Raw genomic sequence first — 20,924 nt, forward strand, 5'->3', positions numbered from 1 at the left:
GAACAAATCGGCACTAAACAGATTTTTTTTGTATAAGCTAGTGGTTCCCAAACTGCAGGGATGACCATGAAGGGGTTACCATGTTTCGGAATGTAAAGAAGGCTCTGTACATGCAGTGGTCAAGATCCTTCTGGGTAACTACTCCCAAATAGGCATGTACCCAAATTGATGGAGCTCAGTGGTGAGCGCAATAAGAAACTAGTAATTCTGAGTGTGGATCTCCATTGCTGCTAACCATGAGCTGTTAATTGTATTGTAAGTCTCAACACTTCCCAAACAGATCCCGACTGTCATACGTATGGACTCCTAAAGTAAGCACTGGCACAAACTTATTTTGCAAAGGAAATGGAGACCCGGCCAAAAGCAAAATCTTAAAGGAACAGTTCAGTATGAAAATAAAAACTGGGTAAATAGATAAGCTGTGCAAAATAAAACAAAGATGTTTTCGATAGTTAATTACCCAAACATTTAATCTATGACTGGATGTCCAACATAATAGTCAGAACACGGCTTTTCAGCAGTCTTGGTTTCCAATCAGTGACTTGAGGGGAGGCCATATGGGTCATAACTGTTGCTTTTGAATCTGAGCTCAATGCCGAGGATCAATTGCAAACTCCCTGAACAGTAATGAACCATGTTGCACCCCTTAAACATACTACTTCCTGCTGAAAAGGAAGTTGTGTTCTGTTCTATCAGACATCCAGTCACTCAAGCCTTTATACATTATATTTTTGGATAACTAACTATATTAGAAACATTTTTATTTTGCACAGCCTATTTACCCAGGTTTTATTTTAAACTCAACAGTTCTGTTATGTTTTGGGTAGCCATATCCCATCCTCGTCGCCAATTTGTTATGTTTTGGGTAGCTGAGGATGAGTAGAGTATAAGTGCTTTATTAGCAGGCTCATGCAGCCATTACACAACAGCAAGCAACTCGAACACCACAAGCTGTATAGAAAGTATGCACAGTATAAGTCTTGAGCACAGTGACATCTACAGGCCATTTGTATAAACACCACATATTCCTTTAAGACTCCCAGTAACTACAATTCGTGTTGTGTACCAATAATTATTTTTAGCACTTTTGTAATACTTAAATGGTACTGAAAATTATTTGTTTCAGTGTCAGACACTACAGTGCAGAAAATGCTGGGTTTGCTGGACAGTCGACCTGCTAGAAGGAGGAGGCGTGTGAAAGAAAATTTCGACAGAGATAAAGAGTTGCACCGTGGAATTGTGCTGGTTTTTATTTTTTTTTTTTCCAATGGAGAAATACATCTGTTTACAAAATAGATCTTGAAAAATACAAGGAGTACAGGTACTATAAAACAAAGCAAACTCCAGTCATGAGACAATACGTACATCATGCGAAAGCAACAGTCTAATCCCTGGATAATGAAAACTACAGATAAAAAGTCACTACATGGAGAGAGAAACAGGGGGGGAAAGCCACATGTATTTTAAGAATTCTAGCTCCACTAACATATTTAGGGAAGAAAGAGGTGTAGAGGCACCTACAGATAACTGTGTGTAAACAGAGGAATATACCCATTTTGTGCCTTCCGTCATAGCCCTAAATTGCATTACTACACAAAATACACTTGTGACCTTGCATCGCTTATTCTGTGTAATATCAGTGGGGGGTGTAAGTTTATAAAAAAAAAACACCAGTTCTAGAAATATACATTGTTTGGGAACACTGGAACTGTACACATGTGAGATGATGTGAAAATGTGATGAAACTGAAAGGGGGAGTAATAACCACTTATTTTAAGAACAGGCAAAAGTTCATCGTCAGCTTCCCAAGTATCCCCCCTTCTTTCACTCTTCTAACATTGCTACAGGCACTGGTACCCCTTTTTTTACCTTGCTAAAGCCACATTTTTTTTTAGCAGTTGAGGATAAGACAGAACATAGAATCAAGTGGATTAATGCTACAGCCGAGGAATTTAATGTTACCACTGTGTAAAATGCCCATTTGCCAGCGCTTACCTAGCTTTCTAAAACAATCAAATAAAAACTGCAATGAACGGCAAAATTTTTCTCCAGATATATCATGTTAAACACATGGTACACACATATACATATATATATATATTATACACAAAAGCCATGAATATTTTGTAAATTATATCCTTATAAACAGTACTGTTATAAACGGTGAGTAGTAGTGATGTCATTTCTGTCACATGACTCACTGAAACTTATGTATTATAATAAATAAAGTACCCCTTGTTGTAAAATATGAGGATATTAGAAGTCACCTCTGACTAGAGTTCCATGACCTGTATATATATATGGTCATTAAACACCTCGGTAACTTATAATATCCTTATAATTTACAAGAGAGGGTACTTTATTCACTATATAAACACAAGGTGACTTCTAATATCCTTGTTTTCCAACAAGGGGTACTTTATTTATTATAATACACAAGTTTTAGTGAGTCATGTGACCAAAATGACATCACTACTCACCATTTATAACTGATGACCCCATTTATAAGGATATAAAGATATTCATGGATTTTGTGTATTATATAGTGAATAACGTACCCCCTCTTGTAAAATATATAGTGAATAAAGTACCCCCTTTTGTAAAATATAAGGATATTATAAGTTACCGAGGAGTTTCATGACCATATAAAAACACGAGGCCGAAGGCCGAGTGTTTTTATACAGGTCAGGAAACTCCGAGGTAACTTCTAATATCCTCATATTTTACAACTGGGGGTACTTTATTTATTATAATACACAAATTTCAGTGAGTCATGTGACAGAAATGACATCAGAACTCACCGTTTATAACTGATGACATCAGAACTCACCGTTTATAAGGATATAATTTACAGGATATTCATGGCTTTTGTGTATTATAAGGATATTATAAGTCGCCGAGGAGTTTCATGACCATATAAAAACACGAGGTCGAAGGTAACTTCTAATATCCTCATATTTTGCAACTGGGGATACTTATTATTTATTATAATACACAAGTTTGAGAGAGTCATGTGACAAATGACATCAGAACTCACCGTTTATAAGGATATAATTTACAAGCTATTCATGGCTTTTGTGTATGTATGTATGTATGTATGTATGTATGTATGTATGTATGTATGTATGTATGTATGTATGTATATATATATATATATATATATATCTCTCCTGTGAGTGCTGCATCCTGCTTTATATTTCCTTTATGCTTTCACCCGGGCGATATAGATATATATAATATATGCCATTTTATTATATATATATATATATATATATAAAATAAAGGCCTTTTAAACTCTACAGCCTGTTAACAGTTAAAAGGACAAAGGCTAGTCGATCAGAACAGCAACTTCTACAGATGGGTTTTGCTCCTAAAGAGAATCAGAAATCTATAAGTAAGTGCATTTGCAGGACACTACGTTTGTAATTGAGTGGGAATATAGAAAAACATTAAAAGGAGAAAGAAAGAAAAAAAAAAGGATCATCCTTCTCAATGTATTACTGAAGCAAAAGCCTATAAAAACCTAGGTGAGAAAAAAAAAAAAAAAAGAACCCTCAATAGATCTTAAATAATGATCTCTGTGACATTAAAAAAACAGTTTAAACTCATGAAGCTTCCAGTGTTGTGATCCATCGTGCAGACCTCCAGGAAAATGAATGAAGTCAGAAATTAAAATAAAGAGGAAATCTAAAAGTTCCTAGCTACTGTTAAAATAAAACATAAAAGTGCATCAGCTGAAAGATTTTAGGCCAGTTGTATTTTGCAAATAAACATCAACCATTATTTCAGTCAGAATGTTAAGTACAGACAGATATGCAGTAATATTTTTTCATCTCTTCTTGAAAGGGAATAGAGTCCTTTAGTTATGCTGTCAACACATTAATAGCACTTTATTCTCGTCATACTAACCTGGACTTCCAGAAAGGCTGCCTGTAGCCCAGGACACCTTCAGAATAAAAGTCTAAAGTGTCAGCGGCGTGCCCTGCTAACCTCCGCAGTTTAGGCCTTGCAGCAGGAAAAAAAGCTGAACTGGTGGACATTGTTTATGGACCCTGAGGAAATTGTGTTTATCGGTTCAGTCTTAGTTTTATTGAATTCTTGATAACAGGAATAGGAGTAGCAGGGAGGACAGAAATATCAGACAGATCTGTACTTGATTGCTGGAGAAGAAAAATATAACACAAAAAAAAAAAATGATGTTAAAAGTTTAAGATTTTCATTATGTGACGGGGTTTTACCAGATATTCACATTCAAACTATGAAATTATAATGACTGTTTGCAGTTATTTATGGTGGGGTTTTTTTTTCTTTAAAGCAGCTGGCAAATAGAAACATGATTAGCACAAGAAGTTTCTGTATAACCAATAATTAATAACTGCAAAAGGTCATATTCCTACCTGGCACACAGGCTTGCCAAATATCTTCTATGTCTCAAATACTGATGGGCTTGAAGCAAAGACAAGCAGGCAGAGATTAACATTTTTTATTATGAAAAGAATTTAACAGGTGGCATTTAGGTGGCTAACACTTGCCTGCCCAGAACTGGCACGTGCTTCTTATGAAGAGAAGGAGGCTACTAGTTGACACAGTTTTAGCCTACACAATATTTCAAGGAAAAAAGTGTAATAAAGGGGCAAATAATAATAAATGTCTTGGCTTTGTCCATCTACTGTGTCTCATATATTAATATTACTTGCAGGAAAAAAAAAACAATCGTATACAAGAACCTTTCAACAAGCAATGTGTTCCCTATGAGTCCTTTGAACGCCAGACATGGAGATAAAAGCATTTTACTCTTCAGTGGCTAACCAGTATAGGAGTGCCATCTAGTGGACAAACCTTGTCAAGCACATGTACTAAATGCAAAAACAAAATAGTAGATTTTTACAGTTGGCTGCATTATGGTCCAAATTTAAAAATGAACCAGCAGAAAATGAATTTGCTTCCCCGTCTATTGTACCTATATGACACTTTACCAGTAGCGGTTCCTAGGCGGACCATAGATGATCTTCAGCGAGCAATCACAAAATTTTTATGGAATCATGAGACATCGTGTGGGACAAAAAGTGCTGATGGCTCCTAAAGCCTTGGGGGGTTTATCATTGCCCAACCTGTATAGCTACTATTTAGCGGCCCAGGTCAAACAGGTAGCGGGATGGTTCTCGGAGTTTCCTTTGACTACGTGGGCGGAAATTGAGAGGAATTATATGCTAAAGGGGTCCCCTGCATGCACACTGTGGACGAGATGTAAGCAGGCTGCTCGTATTCTCCCTTTAGAATCTATGAAACAGACGGCCTCCTGTTGGAGTACGGTGTCTTCCCACTTAGGATTCCAACCTCACTTATCTCCACTAATCCCGCTACTCGATAACCAAGACTTTCTGCCAGGTCTGACACCTTCTACTAGGGAACAACTAATTTTGGCCAAGATCACCCATCTTTACTCTCTATTTCACAAAACGGAAGGTACCCTCTGCACCTATAGGGATATAATTGGGAGGGACGGTGGAGGCTCAATTTCTCCTTTCTTATATATACAGTTGAGACACTATGCAATGACCATATTTCCAGCGGCACGACTTCCGCAGAATCACCCTGCTCTGGCACTTTGCAGACTTGCTCCTACTCAAAAGGGTTTGATTACAAGGTGGTATCTGTCTCTTAATGCACTGGATCTTAAGAAACATCCTCATAGGTATATGGCACGGTGGGAGCATATGCTGGGAACTGAGATCCCTCTCTCAACTTGGGATAACATTTGGGAAAATGCTAGGGCGACCTCAGTTTGCGCTACCATTAAAGAAAACATCTATAAAATTATACTGGGTTGGTATCATACCCCACAACTCTTACACAAACTGTTCCCTGATTCAGCTGATTCTTGTTGCTGGAGATGTGGGGATGTCGGGGGTTCGCTTCTCCATATGTTTTGGACCTGTCATAAATTGAAACGGTTTTGGGATATGGTCAGGGGTTGGGTTGAAAAGGTAACTATGATAATAGTGCCTCTGGATCCCTTAGTGTATGTGCTGGGCAATAAAATCCCTGTGATTCGGCATCCCACACAAAAAATGGTTAATTGCATACTTACAGCGGCTAGGGGTTTAATAGCTAAAAGTTGGAAGGCTTTGGCTGCCCCATCTGAGAAGGAATTCCTGGATAGAATCCGATATGTTCGGAGGATGGATTATCTAACGGCACTCAAACATGATGCGGTAGATCAGTTTAATAAGATCTGGGGTAGTTGGGATGCTATTGAGGCCTTGTCACACTCTTGCGCTACTGTCGGGAATTGATGTGTAACGGGTTGTGGGGATGTTATATGCTGTCAAATAAAGTCAATAAAGATGTCTTGGTGGGACGGTCGGGGATTTGATATATCTGTATTATGGGGAGGGGCAGGTTGGTGATTTGCCGGTATCATTGGGTCAAATATTTTACGGTCATGCATAGGAAAAGTTCTGTTTTCTGTGGGCTTGTATTATGGAAATTCATTTTGAGATGTTTATTTTGTCATGAAAGAACATGTCATGGCCCTCTGAGGGCAAACTGTTTGCTGTCTGTGTGAAATTTGAAAAATAATAAAAATTTTCTTTCAAAAAAAAAAAAATGAACCAGCAGCTCAGGGCCGGGCCAAGGTATTTTGGCACCCTAGGCAAGGGCTTCAATCAGTGCCCTCCCACCCAGTCCTGCATTACCATTTCCCACCTTACCATTCATATTGCCCCATGTACCTATGCTAGCACCCATCATATTGCCCCCACTTTTACTTATGCCAATGGCAGTCAATCCCTCAGATTGTCCCCAAGCCCCCAAACTTTACCTGTGTCAGAAAAGCCAAAACATCCATCATATTGTTTCCACAAATCTGTACTTAAGCCAGCGGCAGCCAAAAAAATCCATCACATTGCCTCTGATTTGTACCTGTGCCTGCAGGAGCCAAATATCCATCACATTGTCACAAACATCTGTGTACCTGTGCCAGCAGCAGCCAATCCCTCATATTGCTCCCAAATATGTATCTATGCCAGCAGCAGCCAAAAAAATTGACAATATTGCCACACATATGTACTTGTGCCAACAGGAGCCAAAAATCCATATTGTCCCCAAATATGTTCCTGTGCCAGCAGCAGCCAAAAATCTATCATATTGCTGCCAAATATTTATCTGTGCCAGCAGCAGCCAAAAATTCATCAAATTGCCGCATATCATCTGTTTACTTGTGCAAGCAGAAGCCATGTACCTGTGCCAGCAGCTGAGAACAGGGAGATGAAAAAAATTCCACTTAAAAGTGCGCCCCCCCCCCAATGATTGCGCCCTAGGCGGGCGCCTGCTCTGCAAATGCCCAGAAATGTGGAGGGTGTTTTTTTTAGTACAGGTGTTATATTCACTTAAAGTGATACTGACACCAAACAAACAGAGCATCCAAACATACCTATAGGTCAGGTTAACCGTTTTTTTCCTGAAAGTTCTATTTCGCTAAGTAAATCCTATTAGAGATTTTGGAACAGACTTTTTGGCAACCCGACTGTCTTCTGAGGCGGTCTGTCAAATGTGGAGTAGTGGACGTCAAAAACTGGTAAGATCCTAAACTTACATTTGCCTTTGCTTTAAGCCAGAGTAACAAAACATGTGACCTGCACCTTCTTTCCCAATGCTTATGAGCCTGCAGCACTGACCTGTCAATATGTTCAATTGCTGTGTGAGAGTCTTTCTTGTAGCTAATATTTGTTATGCTTCTCTCCCCCCAACCCCCAACACGTGCAGAGAAATAGAAAATACACTTTCTTGCTGTTCGTTGTCTGCCTGCCTAAAAGGGTTCTCCCCCTCCCTTTCCCCCTCCTGTTACACACACAGAGAAATTTAATTCTCGTTGTCCGTTGGCTGCTTCAAAGGGCTCTCCCTCTCGCCTTTACACGTAGAATTAGCAGAAACTGTCAATCTTTCAGAGTTAAGGTCCGATTCCAAACCGTAGGGAATTAGCAGACACAGTCAGTCTTTCAGAGTCGAGTTGAAGCGATATTTCTCCAAGTTTGTAGTTTGGTCTGGAATCGAACCATGATTCTGATAGACTGACTGTGTCTGCTAATTCTCTCTGTGCATGTTACGGGGAGGGGAGAGCCCATTGAAGCAGGCAACAGACAGCAAGAATGAAGCTTATTTTTTCTTCTCTGAGGGGGAAAAGGAGAGGGAAAGCCCCCTGAAGCAATGAGATTAGTTGATTTTTCCCCTTTTTTTCATGGATGCGTTTACATGGTAGTGAAGAAGAGCAAACATGGCTGTAATGCAACCCAATGTTGGACATTTTTTAAGGATCTAGAAGCTCATAAAAAAATAAAAATAAAAAAAAAAATAAAAAGAAAGAATGCAAGCTGCAAAATAAATAAATAAATATATAAAAAAAAAAATGTGGGTCAGTATGACTTTACAGTGACTCAAAATAGCAAGTCACTATTCTTTATTACAGCAACAGCAAATTGATGTCTTCTTGAGAAAGTTTTTTTTCTCCCCTCCAAAAAATTTAAATTTTTTGCATTTAAATTTTTAGTGCTTTTCCCAATTACACTAAAAAACAGGAATCATTTTTAAAGTTCAAGGAAAACGATACCCCCGAACAATGTAGATATTGCATAAAACAGCTCCTATGTAAAACCCTGTTTCGTGTAAATGAAGCAATTTCATAATAATATACGTTTTTAGTAGTATGCCACTTCATATGATATAAACTGTTGCGTAAATATTCATTTTAGGGGTAAAGTTTTCCTTTAAACTTTAAGCAGTAAAGTACTTGAAATAAAAGATAAGCAATACAATATTGAATCCTTAAAAATGGTCTGTAAATGGGATAATGGATCCCCAAACAAACATTAACTTAAAGAATAGGTAAAAAAATAAAAAAAAAATAAAACTATCCAAACAAAAAAAAAAGACAAAAGTTTATAACAATAGGTCCATCGATAACATATTAAAAGTCAATTTGAACGCAACTTCTGGTTCGTCACGAGATCATGGGTAATCGGACATTTTATTAAGCGAGAAAATGCACCAAAACAATAAGTTATACCTGAGAGGATGGCAGTGAACCTGGCACAGGGGATGAGGATTTTGCTTCACTATGGACTTCCTATGTAAATAAACAAAATAAAATGAATAAAACAAACTGAATAAAGCTGGGCAGAGCTAGGAAGCCTTTTGTTTTTATTGACTTATGTTCATAGTACCAGCTATACCACAATGATCCTGTGCCCCTGTGCTAATGGGGGGCACAGGATCAAAGATGAACCAGGGAAAAAATGCATGTACACAAAAAAAACAATAAAAGCACTCTCTAAAGTCTGAAATGCCATCTAATTTTGGTTTCTCCAAGATGTTCAAGACGGTCACGTAGAGCAAGAGCATTTGTCCAGTCTGGTGCACCAACACTCACCTTTAGTTCTTCAGTTTCTAATTTGTTTTGTTCATCCACATCTGCGGAAATACTGCTATCATTTTCATCCTATGGAACAAGAGGGATCAACTATGTATGTATGGAATATCTAGCAGACACAAACTACAAAGCATATGATTGTTCTTGAAAGATTAGCATTTTTACTTTATAGAACAAATGCTAGGGCCTATTAAAATTAAGAAAAAATACACCACTTTCTAAATACAATCAATTAAAAATTAATCAAGTTTATCTTCTCTATTCCTCTCTCAGCATCTGTTTCTCTTCATTCTGTTTTCATTCAGGAGTTGGGTGTCAGATGAATGATCCAATATATCTTATATTTGCCTAGAAGATGTATTAGAGCTCACTCTATTGACATCACCAGACTGTCTCTCTACATGCAGAATTTGTGCAAAAGGAATCAGTTGAGTGAGCTCTAATAAATCTGCTTGGAAAGGGAGCCCCCTATAAGATATATTGGATCATTCATCTGACACCCAACTGCTGCATGAAGACAGAATGAAGAGAAACAGATGCTGAGAGAGGAATAGTGACCATAAACTTGATTATTTCAGAAACAATGCATAATTTTTAATTGCTTGTATAAGAAGTTTCTTATTTCACTATGAGGAAGCTTATATTAAATTTTTATTTTTGCGATAGTTCCCCTTTAAAAACAATATACTATATTTATAACATAAGGGTGCACACATCATATGGTATAAATAATAATTCATTGTGTGTGTGAATGTGTGTATATATCCTACATTTTATCTCATTTTCATTTCATGTATTGCTTATAATATATTTGCCATATATATTTGTTATATATATATATATATATATATATATATATATATATATATATATATATATATACATATACACAAATATAAGAGTCCTCTGCACTCAACCCATTATCAATATATTTAAGACAGAGACATTTTGTGCATACTGCTACTGAAAAATGCCTTACCCTTTAAACAACACAGGGATTGTTTGTCCATATATTACAATATATTTAAGCTGGCCAACTACGTCAAAGTCATCCCATATCTGGCCAGTCCTATGCTCAATTTTATCTGATTCATTAAGAATTCTATTGCTTCATTATACATTTTACAAAGGGACTAAGTTTTACCTGCAACTTACTAGCTGCTTTCAAAGTAAAACTCCCAAACTTGGCTGCCATGACTTGGGGCAGCTGGGAAATTGACAATATGTCTAGCTACATGTCAGATTTCAAAATTGAATATAAAAAAATCTGTTTGCTCTTTTGAGAAATGGATTTCAGTGCAGAATTCTGCTGGAGCAGCACTATTAACGGATTCATTTTGAAAAAAATTTTTTTCCCCATGGTCTTCCAGCTTTCAGAGAAGTTGTTAGCTTGAAACAGACACATTTGTAGCTCTGTGACAGAAGGAGGGCCACCTGCTCACATTTAGGAATTCTTTTTTCTCATTATTCAATAACATATCAGAACTGCCTGCACTCTTGCCTGGAAGTATGTATTCAAAGACAGCTGATATGTACTACTGCATAATGACATGTGAGCAGTGCCATCCAGTTGAACCATAAATGCCTGCACCACTGCTTGGAGATAAATGCGACCTTCTGATATGCACAATTGGATACTGCCAAATAAGTATGTTGTTCATGTGTATGGTCCCCCTGCCCCCAGCTGTTATATAACAATAACCGCCTGCATCATTGGCTAGAGGGTAGTTAAATTGGGATGGCTGGGGTCTACTGTCTGATCTATACTATATTGACGGAGAAAGAAAAAAAAATTAATAAATGCTGGCGTTGTGGCAACAAACGTGGCACCTTATTATACATTTTCTGGGAATGCCCAAGTATACAGAAACAATGGTGTGAATTGATGGCTATTTGCAAGAATAAACTTCAGATGGATATCGGCAAAACAACAGCAACCATATTGCTCAACCACAATGTGATGCCGATACATATCTATAAAAATACCCTGATGCAATATGCTCTAAACGCGGCAACAATTTTGATTCCCCGAAAATGGAAATCCACACTTGTCCCTACAATACCCGAATGGGTCACAGAGATCGAAGAAATCCGCAAATTTGAGGAAATCAATGCCGAATCTCAAACTGCCATACGAAAACACTGGGCTACTTGGTTACCCTGGACTCAATATCTAGAGGAATTTAAACATTGAAAGAGAGGTGTTTGACCTGCCAAGCCTTATCAAGCCATACCAGGGAACCTCCCTATGTTTAACTCACTCTAAAGCTGACTTGAGTTATGATACTTAACCACTTATTGTCAACTCATTTGAATTGAAATGTTACTTTTTTACTGTCTAAGCCAGGGATCCCCAACCTTTTGAACCCGTGAGTAACATTCAGAAGTAAAAGGAGGTGGGGAGCAACACTAGCATGAAAATAGTTCATGGGGAGCCAAATAAGGACTGTGATTGGCTATTTGGTAGCCCCTATGAGGACTGATAGAATATAGGAGACTGTTTGGCAGTACAACTGATTTTTATACAACCAAAACTTGTCTCCAAACCAGGAATTTAAAAAATTATCACCTGCTTTGAGGCCACTGGGAGCAACATCCAAGGGGTTGGAGAGCAACATGTTGCTCACGAGCTACTGGTTGGGGATCACTGAGTCTAAGCTCTATTGTTTTAGGCCTGGAATCCCTTTCCTTTACCCCCACTTCCCTTTCCTGTCCACCCCAACTCTCTCCCAACCCAGCAGACGCATACTTTCTAAGGCACCAGACTAAGAACAGGACATTGTAGTTAGCTTTAAGAGGACATTGCAGTTACAATTTAGATATTTTGAGGTATCAATGTGAATAATAGAAAAAACAGAGCACAGATCACATATTTTTGAAATTGCACTGATTCTTGAATGTCATTATGTGAAAAGAGATGTACAATGTTCTCCAGAATATGATGAATGTGTACAGTGCTGGTTGGCTTTTCCCTGTTAACTCTAAATAAAAAAGATTTAAAAAAAAAAAAAAATGAAATCACAATTTGCTTAATTTAAGGAGGGTCACACCATAGGATCCATCATATTAGACTAATGAAAAATTAAGGTATATTTCCCCTAGGGATGCACAGAATCCAGGATTCAGTTCGGGATTCGGCCTTTTTCAGCAGGATTCAGATTCGGCCGAATCCTTCTGCCCTGCCGAACCGAATCCAAATCCTAATTTGCATATGCAAATTAGGGGTAGGGAGGGAAAACGTGTGAATTTTTGTCACAAAACAAGTAAAACATTTTCCCCTTCCCACCCCTAATTTGCATATGCTAATTAGGGATCGGATTCGGTATTCAGCCGAATCTTTGGATTCGGGGGTTCAGCCGAATCCAAAATAGTGGATCCGATGCATCCTCAATTTCCCCTTTGAAAGCCAAAATGAATCTATCTACATTATAAGCTCAGTACCTCCTCTGTTTTGTTTTTTTTGGGGATGTCTTCATTCGAAGGAGAAGATGTCCTTTTCACACCTGCCACTGGACTGGGCATTTTTGTAATTGTGTTTGAGACAGGCTTTTGAAGTTGGTTAACCAAACGCATGGAAGAAACAACTCGGGTCACCAAAGGTTTTGGCGTTGAAGAAAAACCTGGGTGTGTGGCAGTTTCAGGAATGCTTTCATTCAAACTACCTGCAAGCAGATCAAATGAGATATTACACAAGCATGTAAAGGAAAAGTTACAATAACCACATAGATGCAGCACAGTCATCTCCGCCCAACACTCACAGCATTTTTCTTTGCTTAGCGTAACTCTATGCAACTTTTTAATAAGTTTTTTTAAAAATCTTCAAATATTTGAAGTTATTTGTAAACGGCAACTGAAAGCAGTTTGATTCAGAGATCTATGAATGAAGCAGCAATGGACAATGCATCAGAAAACAGCTCTTCTCCAGCAAAGACTCCAATACCCACAATGCCATGTAGACTTTTGTTGTTCTCCTCCTTTCTGGCATTGTAGTTATATGGAGTTTTGGTTGCAGAGGAGCCAACTACCAATATTGCAACAGTACAAATGAAATAGGAATTTTAATATTGTACATGGGAAAGCTGCTTAGAATTTGGCTTTTATTATGCCAAGGACAGTTTTTGGATAGACAACACTATAAAGTCAATACAACTTATTAAAGGACCATTAAGATCTTACCCCCTAAATTTTCAGTGGAATTATTCTGTGGCACCATCACATCAGTAGCCTGGACGTTGGTCACAGAAAAGGATACTGGTGCTGCTGGGCTGTTTCTGCTTTGAGAAAAGAAATTCCGCATGTAAAAATGATCTGACCTTCTATAAGGCAATTACCATAGAAAGCATACAAAAATGTGTGCTGTGCGGCAAACCGTGAATGATCCCTTTAGGGCTTCAGCATACGGGCAGATTTAGTCGTCTAGCGACAATTTCCCCAAACTGCCTTCCCCCTGCATTCCGCCTGCTAAAATGAAAAATCGCCTGTGGCAATGTACTTGCGGTGCTTCGATTTCCGAAGTCGCCCAAAACTTTGAAAAATCACCTGCAGCATTTCCCTCGCGGCGCTTCGATTTCCAACGACGCTAGAAACTTCGGAAATCGAAGTGCCGCGAGTGCATTGCTGCAGGCGATTTTTCATTTTAGCAGGGGGAAAAGCAGTTCAGGGAGATTGTCACCACGAAGAAGAGGCAATTAGTTGCCAGGCGAATAAATCTCCCCGAATCTGCCCTTGTGCTAAAGCCCTTAGCCTCACTGATAAATGCGATTATTTATTGTATGTACTACCAGATAAAGCGATTTGTGTACAACAATGCATGTTTCTGTTATGCCACGATCTTCCATTCTTTAAAGGAACAGTTCAGTATAATAATAAAAACTAGATAGATAGGCTGTGCAAAATAAAAAAAAAATTCAATATAGTTATTTAGCCAAAAATGTAATATTTAACGTGACTGGATGTCTAACATAATAGCCAGAACACTACTTTCTGCTTTGCAGCTCTCTTGACTTCCACTGATTGGTTACCAGGCAGTAACCAATCAGAGACTTGATGGGGGGCACATGGGCTATAACTGGTGCTTTTGAATCTGAGCTGAATGCTGAGGATCAATTGCAAACTCACTGAACAGTTATGTCCCATGTGTCCCCCCTTCTTGACTGACTAACTCAGAGTTAGAGAGCTGAAAAGCAGGACACGTTGTGTTAGACATCCAGTCATTTCAGGCTTTATAGATTACATTTTTGGCTAACTATATTAGAAACATTTTTTTTTAAATATTTTGCACAGCCTATGCATTTCCCCAGATTTTATTTTTATACTGAACAATTCCTTTAAGGCGTATAGCTGCCGCATTTCTCAAGTTCATCAAGTTGCAAATATGCAGAGAAAGCATTTTTTGCATCATGAGAGCAGCCATATTGCTTGGCTTGAATGAGAGCTTTTTATTGAAGAGTGTAAATACAGTGTTTCCCGACACGTATCCACACTCATCTAATTGAGATGCACGGTCAGTTATAAATGCATATTGTTGGAAAGGACCAGCGCTCTTTTGTATTCAATTTAAAAACAGAAAACTATTGCACATAAAACTTGTGTACAACGTTTCGGTCCACATTAGGACTTTTATCAAGGATTCCATCATATGTGCGTAGTTAACATATATTCCCACTACTACTTTTTACTATAAATACATGCTTAAAAAAGGAGGATCATTACCCCTGAGACAATCCAGAAGAATTTAGTGGACTGGTTCTTGTGGCATTGGTAGGAGAAGGCACAGACATGCTGTTGTCACTGTCCACTGATAAATCAATGCTGCTGTCATTCAGAGATAACAGTTTTACACCTTCAAATGAATGCTGAAAAGTACAAAGGGTATTAGCAGTTGTAAAAAAAAAAAAAGCTTTTTCACTGTTCACAGCCAAAACCTTTTAAATATTTGAAAAACTGTGATGTCAGTTTATTGCCACAGAGGGCTGCACAGAGTACTTAGGGCTATTCCACACGGGCAGATAGCGACGCGTTTGCGGTCGCGGCGACAAAGCGCCGCGACAGTCGCCGCGACAAAGCGCCGCGACAGTCGCCGCGACCGGCGCAGGCGACAGTTTTGTATGGGCGCCTATGTAAAAACGCCTGTGCTAACCACACGAGGCGATGCGCTTTTCAACAGTCGCCTGAAAAAGCCTGGCGAGGCATTTTCAGGCGACTGTTGAAAAGCGCATCGCCTCGTGTGGTTAGCACAGGCGTTTTTACATAGGCGCCCATACAAAACTGTCGCCTGCGCCGGTCGCGGCGACTGTCGCGGCGCTTTGTCGCCGCGACCGCAAACGCGTCGCTATCTCCCCGTGTGGACTAGCCCTTAAAGGTATACTGTCAAGGGAATTTTTTTTTTTTTCTCCAAAACGCATTAGTTAATAGTGCTGCTAAAGCAGATTTCTGCACTGGAATCCTTTTCTCAAAAGAGGAAACATATTTGTTTATATTTAATTGTGAAATCTGACATGGGGCTAGACATATTGCCAGTTTCCCAGCTGCCCCCAGTCATGTGACTTGTGCTCTGATAAACATCAGTCACTCTTTACTGCTGTACTGCCAGTTGGAGTGTTATCACCCCCCCCCCCCCCAAGCAGCCTAATAACAGAACAATGGGAAGGTAACCAGATAAGTTACCCAACACAAGATAAAAGCTGCCTGGTAGATGTAGAGCAGCACTTAATAGTGAAATCCAGATCCCACTGCGACACATTAAGTTACATTGACAACAACCTGCAGTTCCATCCTAAAGTGCTGGCTCTTTCTGAAAGCACATGACCAGGCAAAATGACCTGATATGGCTGCCTACACACTAATATTATAACTAAAAAAATACACTTGCTGGTTCAGGAATAAAATTTTATATTGTAGAGTGAATTATTTGCAGGGTAAACAGTGTAATTTAGAAATAAAAACTACATCATAAAAATCATGACAGAATCCCTTTAAAACTTAGCGTGTCGCAGCCACACAAAGAGGTGTTGCATACACAATGGATCAGTGTGACATGCCACTGCAAAACAGGATACAAATATTTAGTTATAACAGAGATTTACCTTTTTCTTTTTGGGGAGCACATGACTAGGAAGCAGTTGATGAAGTTGCTTCCTCTTGACGTGCATTGCAGCAATTTTCATTTCAGTTTCAAACATTTTGCTGTTAATGGCCTGCCGGTACACTGCACAACACAAACAATTTAATGTAAAAAAAAAAAAAAACATATAAAAATATTTTTTAGACACACGCTTAAACAGAAGCTGGAAGTACGCGACATATTGTATATCAAATTAATATTCTAGATTTCTCTAATAGAAGCAAATTAATATTCTAGATTTCTCTAATAGAAGCAGGAACAGCTAACAAATATCTACTTTTTAATAAGTAGAACGAAGTACGCACTGTTGCAAAGCTGAAGTTCAGAATAGAGCTTAGCTAAAATAGAATGTTATAGAATGGCTAATTCTATGCAACTTTTTCAATTGGTCTTCATTATTTATTTTGTATATTTTTTAAATGATTTTCCTTTTCCTCCTGACGCTTTCCAGCTTTCAAATGGGGTCACTGACCCCCATCTAAAAACATAAGCTCTGTAAGGCTACACATTTATTATTATTGCTACTTTTTATTAATCGTCTTTCTATGCAGGCCTCTCCTATTCATATTCCAGTATCTTATTCAAATCAGAATGCTGAAACTGCGAAATAAAAAGCTATAAATCTAAAAAAAAAAACATAAAAAATGCAAACCAAATGCAAATTTCCTTGGAATATCACTCTCTACGTCATACTAAAAGTTACCTCACAGGTAACTAACCCCTTTCAGTTCAGCTACCCAGCATCAGTGCAGAGCAGACCTGCAGGCACTGCACATGTTACGTTATAAAAACTGCATTATTCCTAGCCATATGCATTTTAGATTTTCTTTCTCGCAAACCATTACTCCATAGGTGTTTTTTATTTAACTGATTTTTTATCACTTCTATCTACTGATGAACCGAATTCACTATTCGGGATTCGGCTGAATCCCCGAATCCTTTGTGAAAGATTCGGCTAAATACCGAACCAAATCCTAATTTGCATACACAAATTAGGGGAGGAAAGGAAAAAGTGTGGATCTGCATATCCGGATTATATTCCAAAACAAAATCCTGGATTCGGGGCATCCCTACCTCTAACATGTCAGCATATTTTAGTAGTCCAGGACTTATAATGTTGCATCATTAGGATTCTGGCCTTTCAAAAAGGGACGTACAGTTGTGTTCAGAATAATAGCAGTCCAACTTTACTAACCTGATCAATCACTGTTTTTGGATTATATTTCTACATGGCAAATAATTTAATTGTAGGTGTAGCAGAGTAATAGAAAACCAACAGACCCAACAGTCATGACATGCATGCTGCTGATTCTGTGTCATTGAATCATTAATTGAGGTTTGTTCCAAATAATAGTGTTCAAAATAATAATAGCTTGTTCCAAATAATAGCAGTGTGGAGTTCAATTAGTGAGCTCATTCATTCTGTGAAAAAACAGGTGTCAATTATGGCCCTTATTTAAGGAAGGAGCAAATGTTGTGCTGCTGGTTATAGTGCATTTTTCTGAAAATCGGAGTAAAATGGGTTGTTCCTGACATTGTTCAGTGTACTTTGTTTTCCTTCTCCAATCAACTTTTTAATCAAAGAAGTGCTGAAAATGATAGGCTGCTCAGCTAAAATGATCTCAAATGCTTTAAAATGGCAACCAAAATCTGAAAAATGTGGAACAAATGAAAAACTATCATTCGAATGGATAGAAGAATAGCCGACATAGCAAAGACTCAGCCAATGATCAGCTCCAGGAAGGTCTAAAAGGTACCTGAGAGTAATGTTACAATTAGAAGATGCTTATGTGAAGCCAAGGCCCATTGTTGAAAAAAAAAAAAAAAAAAACAATTTGCCAAAGAATTGCAATTTGCCTGGCTTAAAGGGATACTGTCATGGGGAAAATGTTTTTTTCAAAATGAATCAGTTAATAGTGCTACTCCAGCAGAATTCTGCACTGAAATCCATTTCTCAAAAGAGCAAACAGATTTTTTTATATTCAATTTTGAAATCTGACATGGGGCTAGATATTTTGTCAATTTCCCAGCTGCCCCTGGTCATGTGACTTGTGCCTGCACTTTAGGAGAGAAATGCTTTCTGGCAGGCTGCTGTTTTTCCTTCTCAATGTAACTGAATGTGTCTCAGTGGGACATGGGTTTTTACTATTGAGTGTTGTTCTTAGATCTACCAGGCAGCTGTTATCTTGTGTTAGGGAGCTGTTATCTGGTTACCTTCCCATTGTTCTTTTGTTTAGCTGCTGGGGGGGGGGGGAAGGAAGGGGGGTGATATCACTCCAACTTGCAGTACAGCAGTAAAGAGTGACTGAAGTTTATCAGAGCACAAGTCTCATGACCATGACAGTATCCCTTTAAAAATATACTTTAGATGTCACAGTCACAAAATGGCGCAACATTTTGTGGACTGATTAAAGCAAGATTTTTCTTTTTGGGTCTAGGGACCACAAATAGTTTGTCAGACGACCCCCAAACACTGAATGAATTCAAGCCACAGTACACTACATATGATTAACAATTATATGTGTAACACTTCTTACCTGTGTCAGTGAAAGACTGAATGTCATAAGTTAGATCAACACTCAAATTTTCGGAATTTTCCATTTTCTTAAACACTAGCCCTATGACCCACATTGTACGGAATTCTTCCCTGCGCGAGAATTAGATTATCAAAGAAAGAGTAGGGTGAAAATGACCATATTTTTTTCATTACAATAAAGAAGAGCAAATAGTAAAGAAAGGCTAATTTTTAAATTCAGTAGCATGCACAGTCATTCCTTTGTCAGCACAAGGAAAATACTTAAAACAAAGACTAAGTAAATGCAGGACAATACAACATAAACATTTAAAAAAAAAAAAAAAAGTCTCCAACTGTGACCATCTTTAGAAAATTTAAAACAGGTGATTAAAAAAATAGGTACATCACTTTAAAAATAAATACACGTTTTTGTCTTTTCTTTCAGAGAGCAGTGTTTTGGATTTCATTTGCACCTCAGTATGTACACGTAAGCGTTTCATTAAAAGATATACTAAAAAAAGAACCAAATATGAAAACTGCTTACACACTTTATTTTTGCATGTTTTGTGGGAATCATTTCATTTTGGGGGAAATATTTGTTCTATACTAAGGGGGTTATTTATCAAGGTCCGAATTTATCTCAATATCGGCTGCTACAAACTCCGATCTAACCCGCTCGGGTTTTTAACGCTTATTTATTATTACTTTTTCCCGAAAATTTGCTTTGTGGGAAAAGTTTAGATTTTCACAATTTTTTTTCATGAATTTTCCCCGAAAGCTCCAAAAACATTGTGAAATTGCCCGAAACCCCCGAAACAACCAGAAATTAATGGGACTGTTCCTATTGACTTTTATGCAACCTCGACAGGTTTGAGATGCCGTGGTTTTATATTCGGGCTTTTTAGCCCTCTGGGTTTAATAAATTCTGGAAAATTCGTGATTTTTTTTTTTTTTAAAAAAGTCCAATTTAAAAAAAAAAAACACAAATTTTTCAGATTTTGGGTATTCGGGACTTAGTGAATAACCCCCTAAATGTTGCAAAAGCCAGATAGGCTTGCCATATAAAAACAGCTTCATGGAGACAAAAATGAGATACAAAACTTACTTTTCCATGTTCTCAGAAGGTGCTGGGAATGACCGAGGGTTAACGTGAGCCAGTGTAATGAATTCATTTTTCTCTAAACTTCCAACAAGAATGCGAATCTTTGACTCTACCAAGCCTACCCTGTAGATGGAAGTAAAAAATAAAAAAAAATATTCAAGTTTTTGCTAAATAAAATCATGAAGTTCTATGCAGTGAAACTATATAACGTTTGAAGGGGTTTTTTGTTTTTTTTACCTTCCAACACTTTTTTTCAGTTCTGTTGATTTTAAATTGCTCACCAAAAATAAAGATTTTTTCCAATTACTTTCTATTTGCGACCGTTATTTTAATTTTGAACTAAAATTTAATGTTTCACCTTCTAAAGCAGCTGTCTGTTCTAAAAACTGCTACATTAAGTTGATACATTTCTTATGTTTGTGCCTGCTGAGCAGAATCACTGGGTTTAAAAGGATTAAAGGCAGCTGTTAGGATTGATACAATAGTTGCTAATATTCCACAGATACTGCTAAGAAATGTATCAATTAAATGTAGCAATTTATAAGTATTGTTACAATTAAGGGATAGTGCACACGAGGAGATTCGGGGAGATTTTGTCGCCTGGCGACTAATCGCCTCTACTTTGGAGCGACAATCTCCCCGAACTGCCTCAGCGTGTTTCGTGCTACTATGGAAAACACATTGCCGCGTGTGCTTTAGCGCAGGCGACTTTTCATTATAGCCTATGGGAAAACACGCTTAGGCAGTTCGGGGAGAT

At 38.0% G+C, this 20,924-nt stretch overlaps 1 protein-coding gene across 4 annotated transcripts in view; it reads right to left on the reverse strand.

Annotated features, from left to right (window-relative positions):
- Positions 1-3,737: 3,737 nt before the first annotated feature.
- papola.S (poly(A) polymerase alpha S homeolog) overlaps positions 3,738-20,924 on the reverse strand; it is a 43,681-nt gene continuing 26,494 nt past the window's right edge. Inside the window, exons 14-23 of one of the 4 annotated variants that reach the window (XM_041575282.1) lie at positions 20,171-20,290; positions 19,088-19,197; positions 16,513-16,634; positions 15,140-15,282; positions 13,604-13,701; positions 12,869-13,089; positions 9,428-9,496; positions 9,065-9,124; positions 6,824-6,930; positions 3,738-4,160 (exon numbers count right to left, since the gene is read on the reverse strand). In XM_041575282.1, the coding sequence (XP_041431216.1) occupies positions 6,850-6,930; positions 9,065-9,124; positions 9,428-9,496; positions 12,869-13,089; positions 13,604-13,701; positions 15,140-15,282; positions 16,513-16,634; positions 19,088-19,197; positions 20,171-20,290 (1,024 nt within the window). In that variant the 3' untranslated portion in view covers positions 3,738-4,160; positions 6,824-6,849. The remainder of the gene's footprint in view (positions 4,161-6,823; positions 6,931-9,064; positions 9,125-9,427; positions 9,497-12,868; positions 13,090-13,603; positions 13,702-15,139; positions 15,283-16,512; positions 16,635-19,087; positions 19,198-20,170; positions 20,291-20,924) is intronic. The other 3 variants (XM_018232392.2, XM_018232391.2, XM_041575283.1) reach the window with 3 other exon arrangements.

This window comes from Xenopus laevis, chromosome 8S (assembly GCF_017654675.1).
Source record: "Xenopus laevis strain J_2021 chromosome 8S, Xenopus_laevis_v10.1, whole genome shotgun sequence".
Classification (NCBI taxonomy): domain Eukaryota; kingdom Metazoa; phylum Chordata; class Amphibia; order Anura; family Pipidae; genus Xenopus; species Xenopus laevis.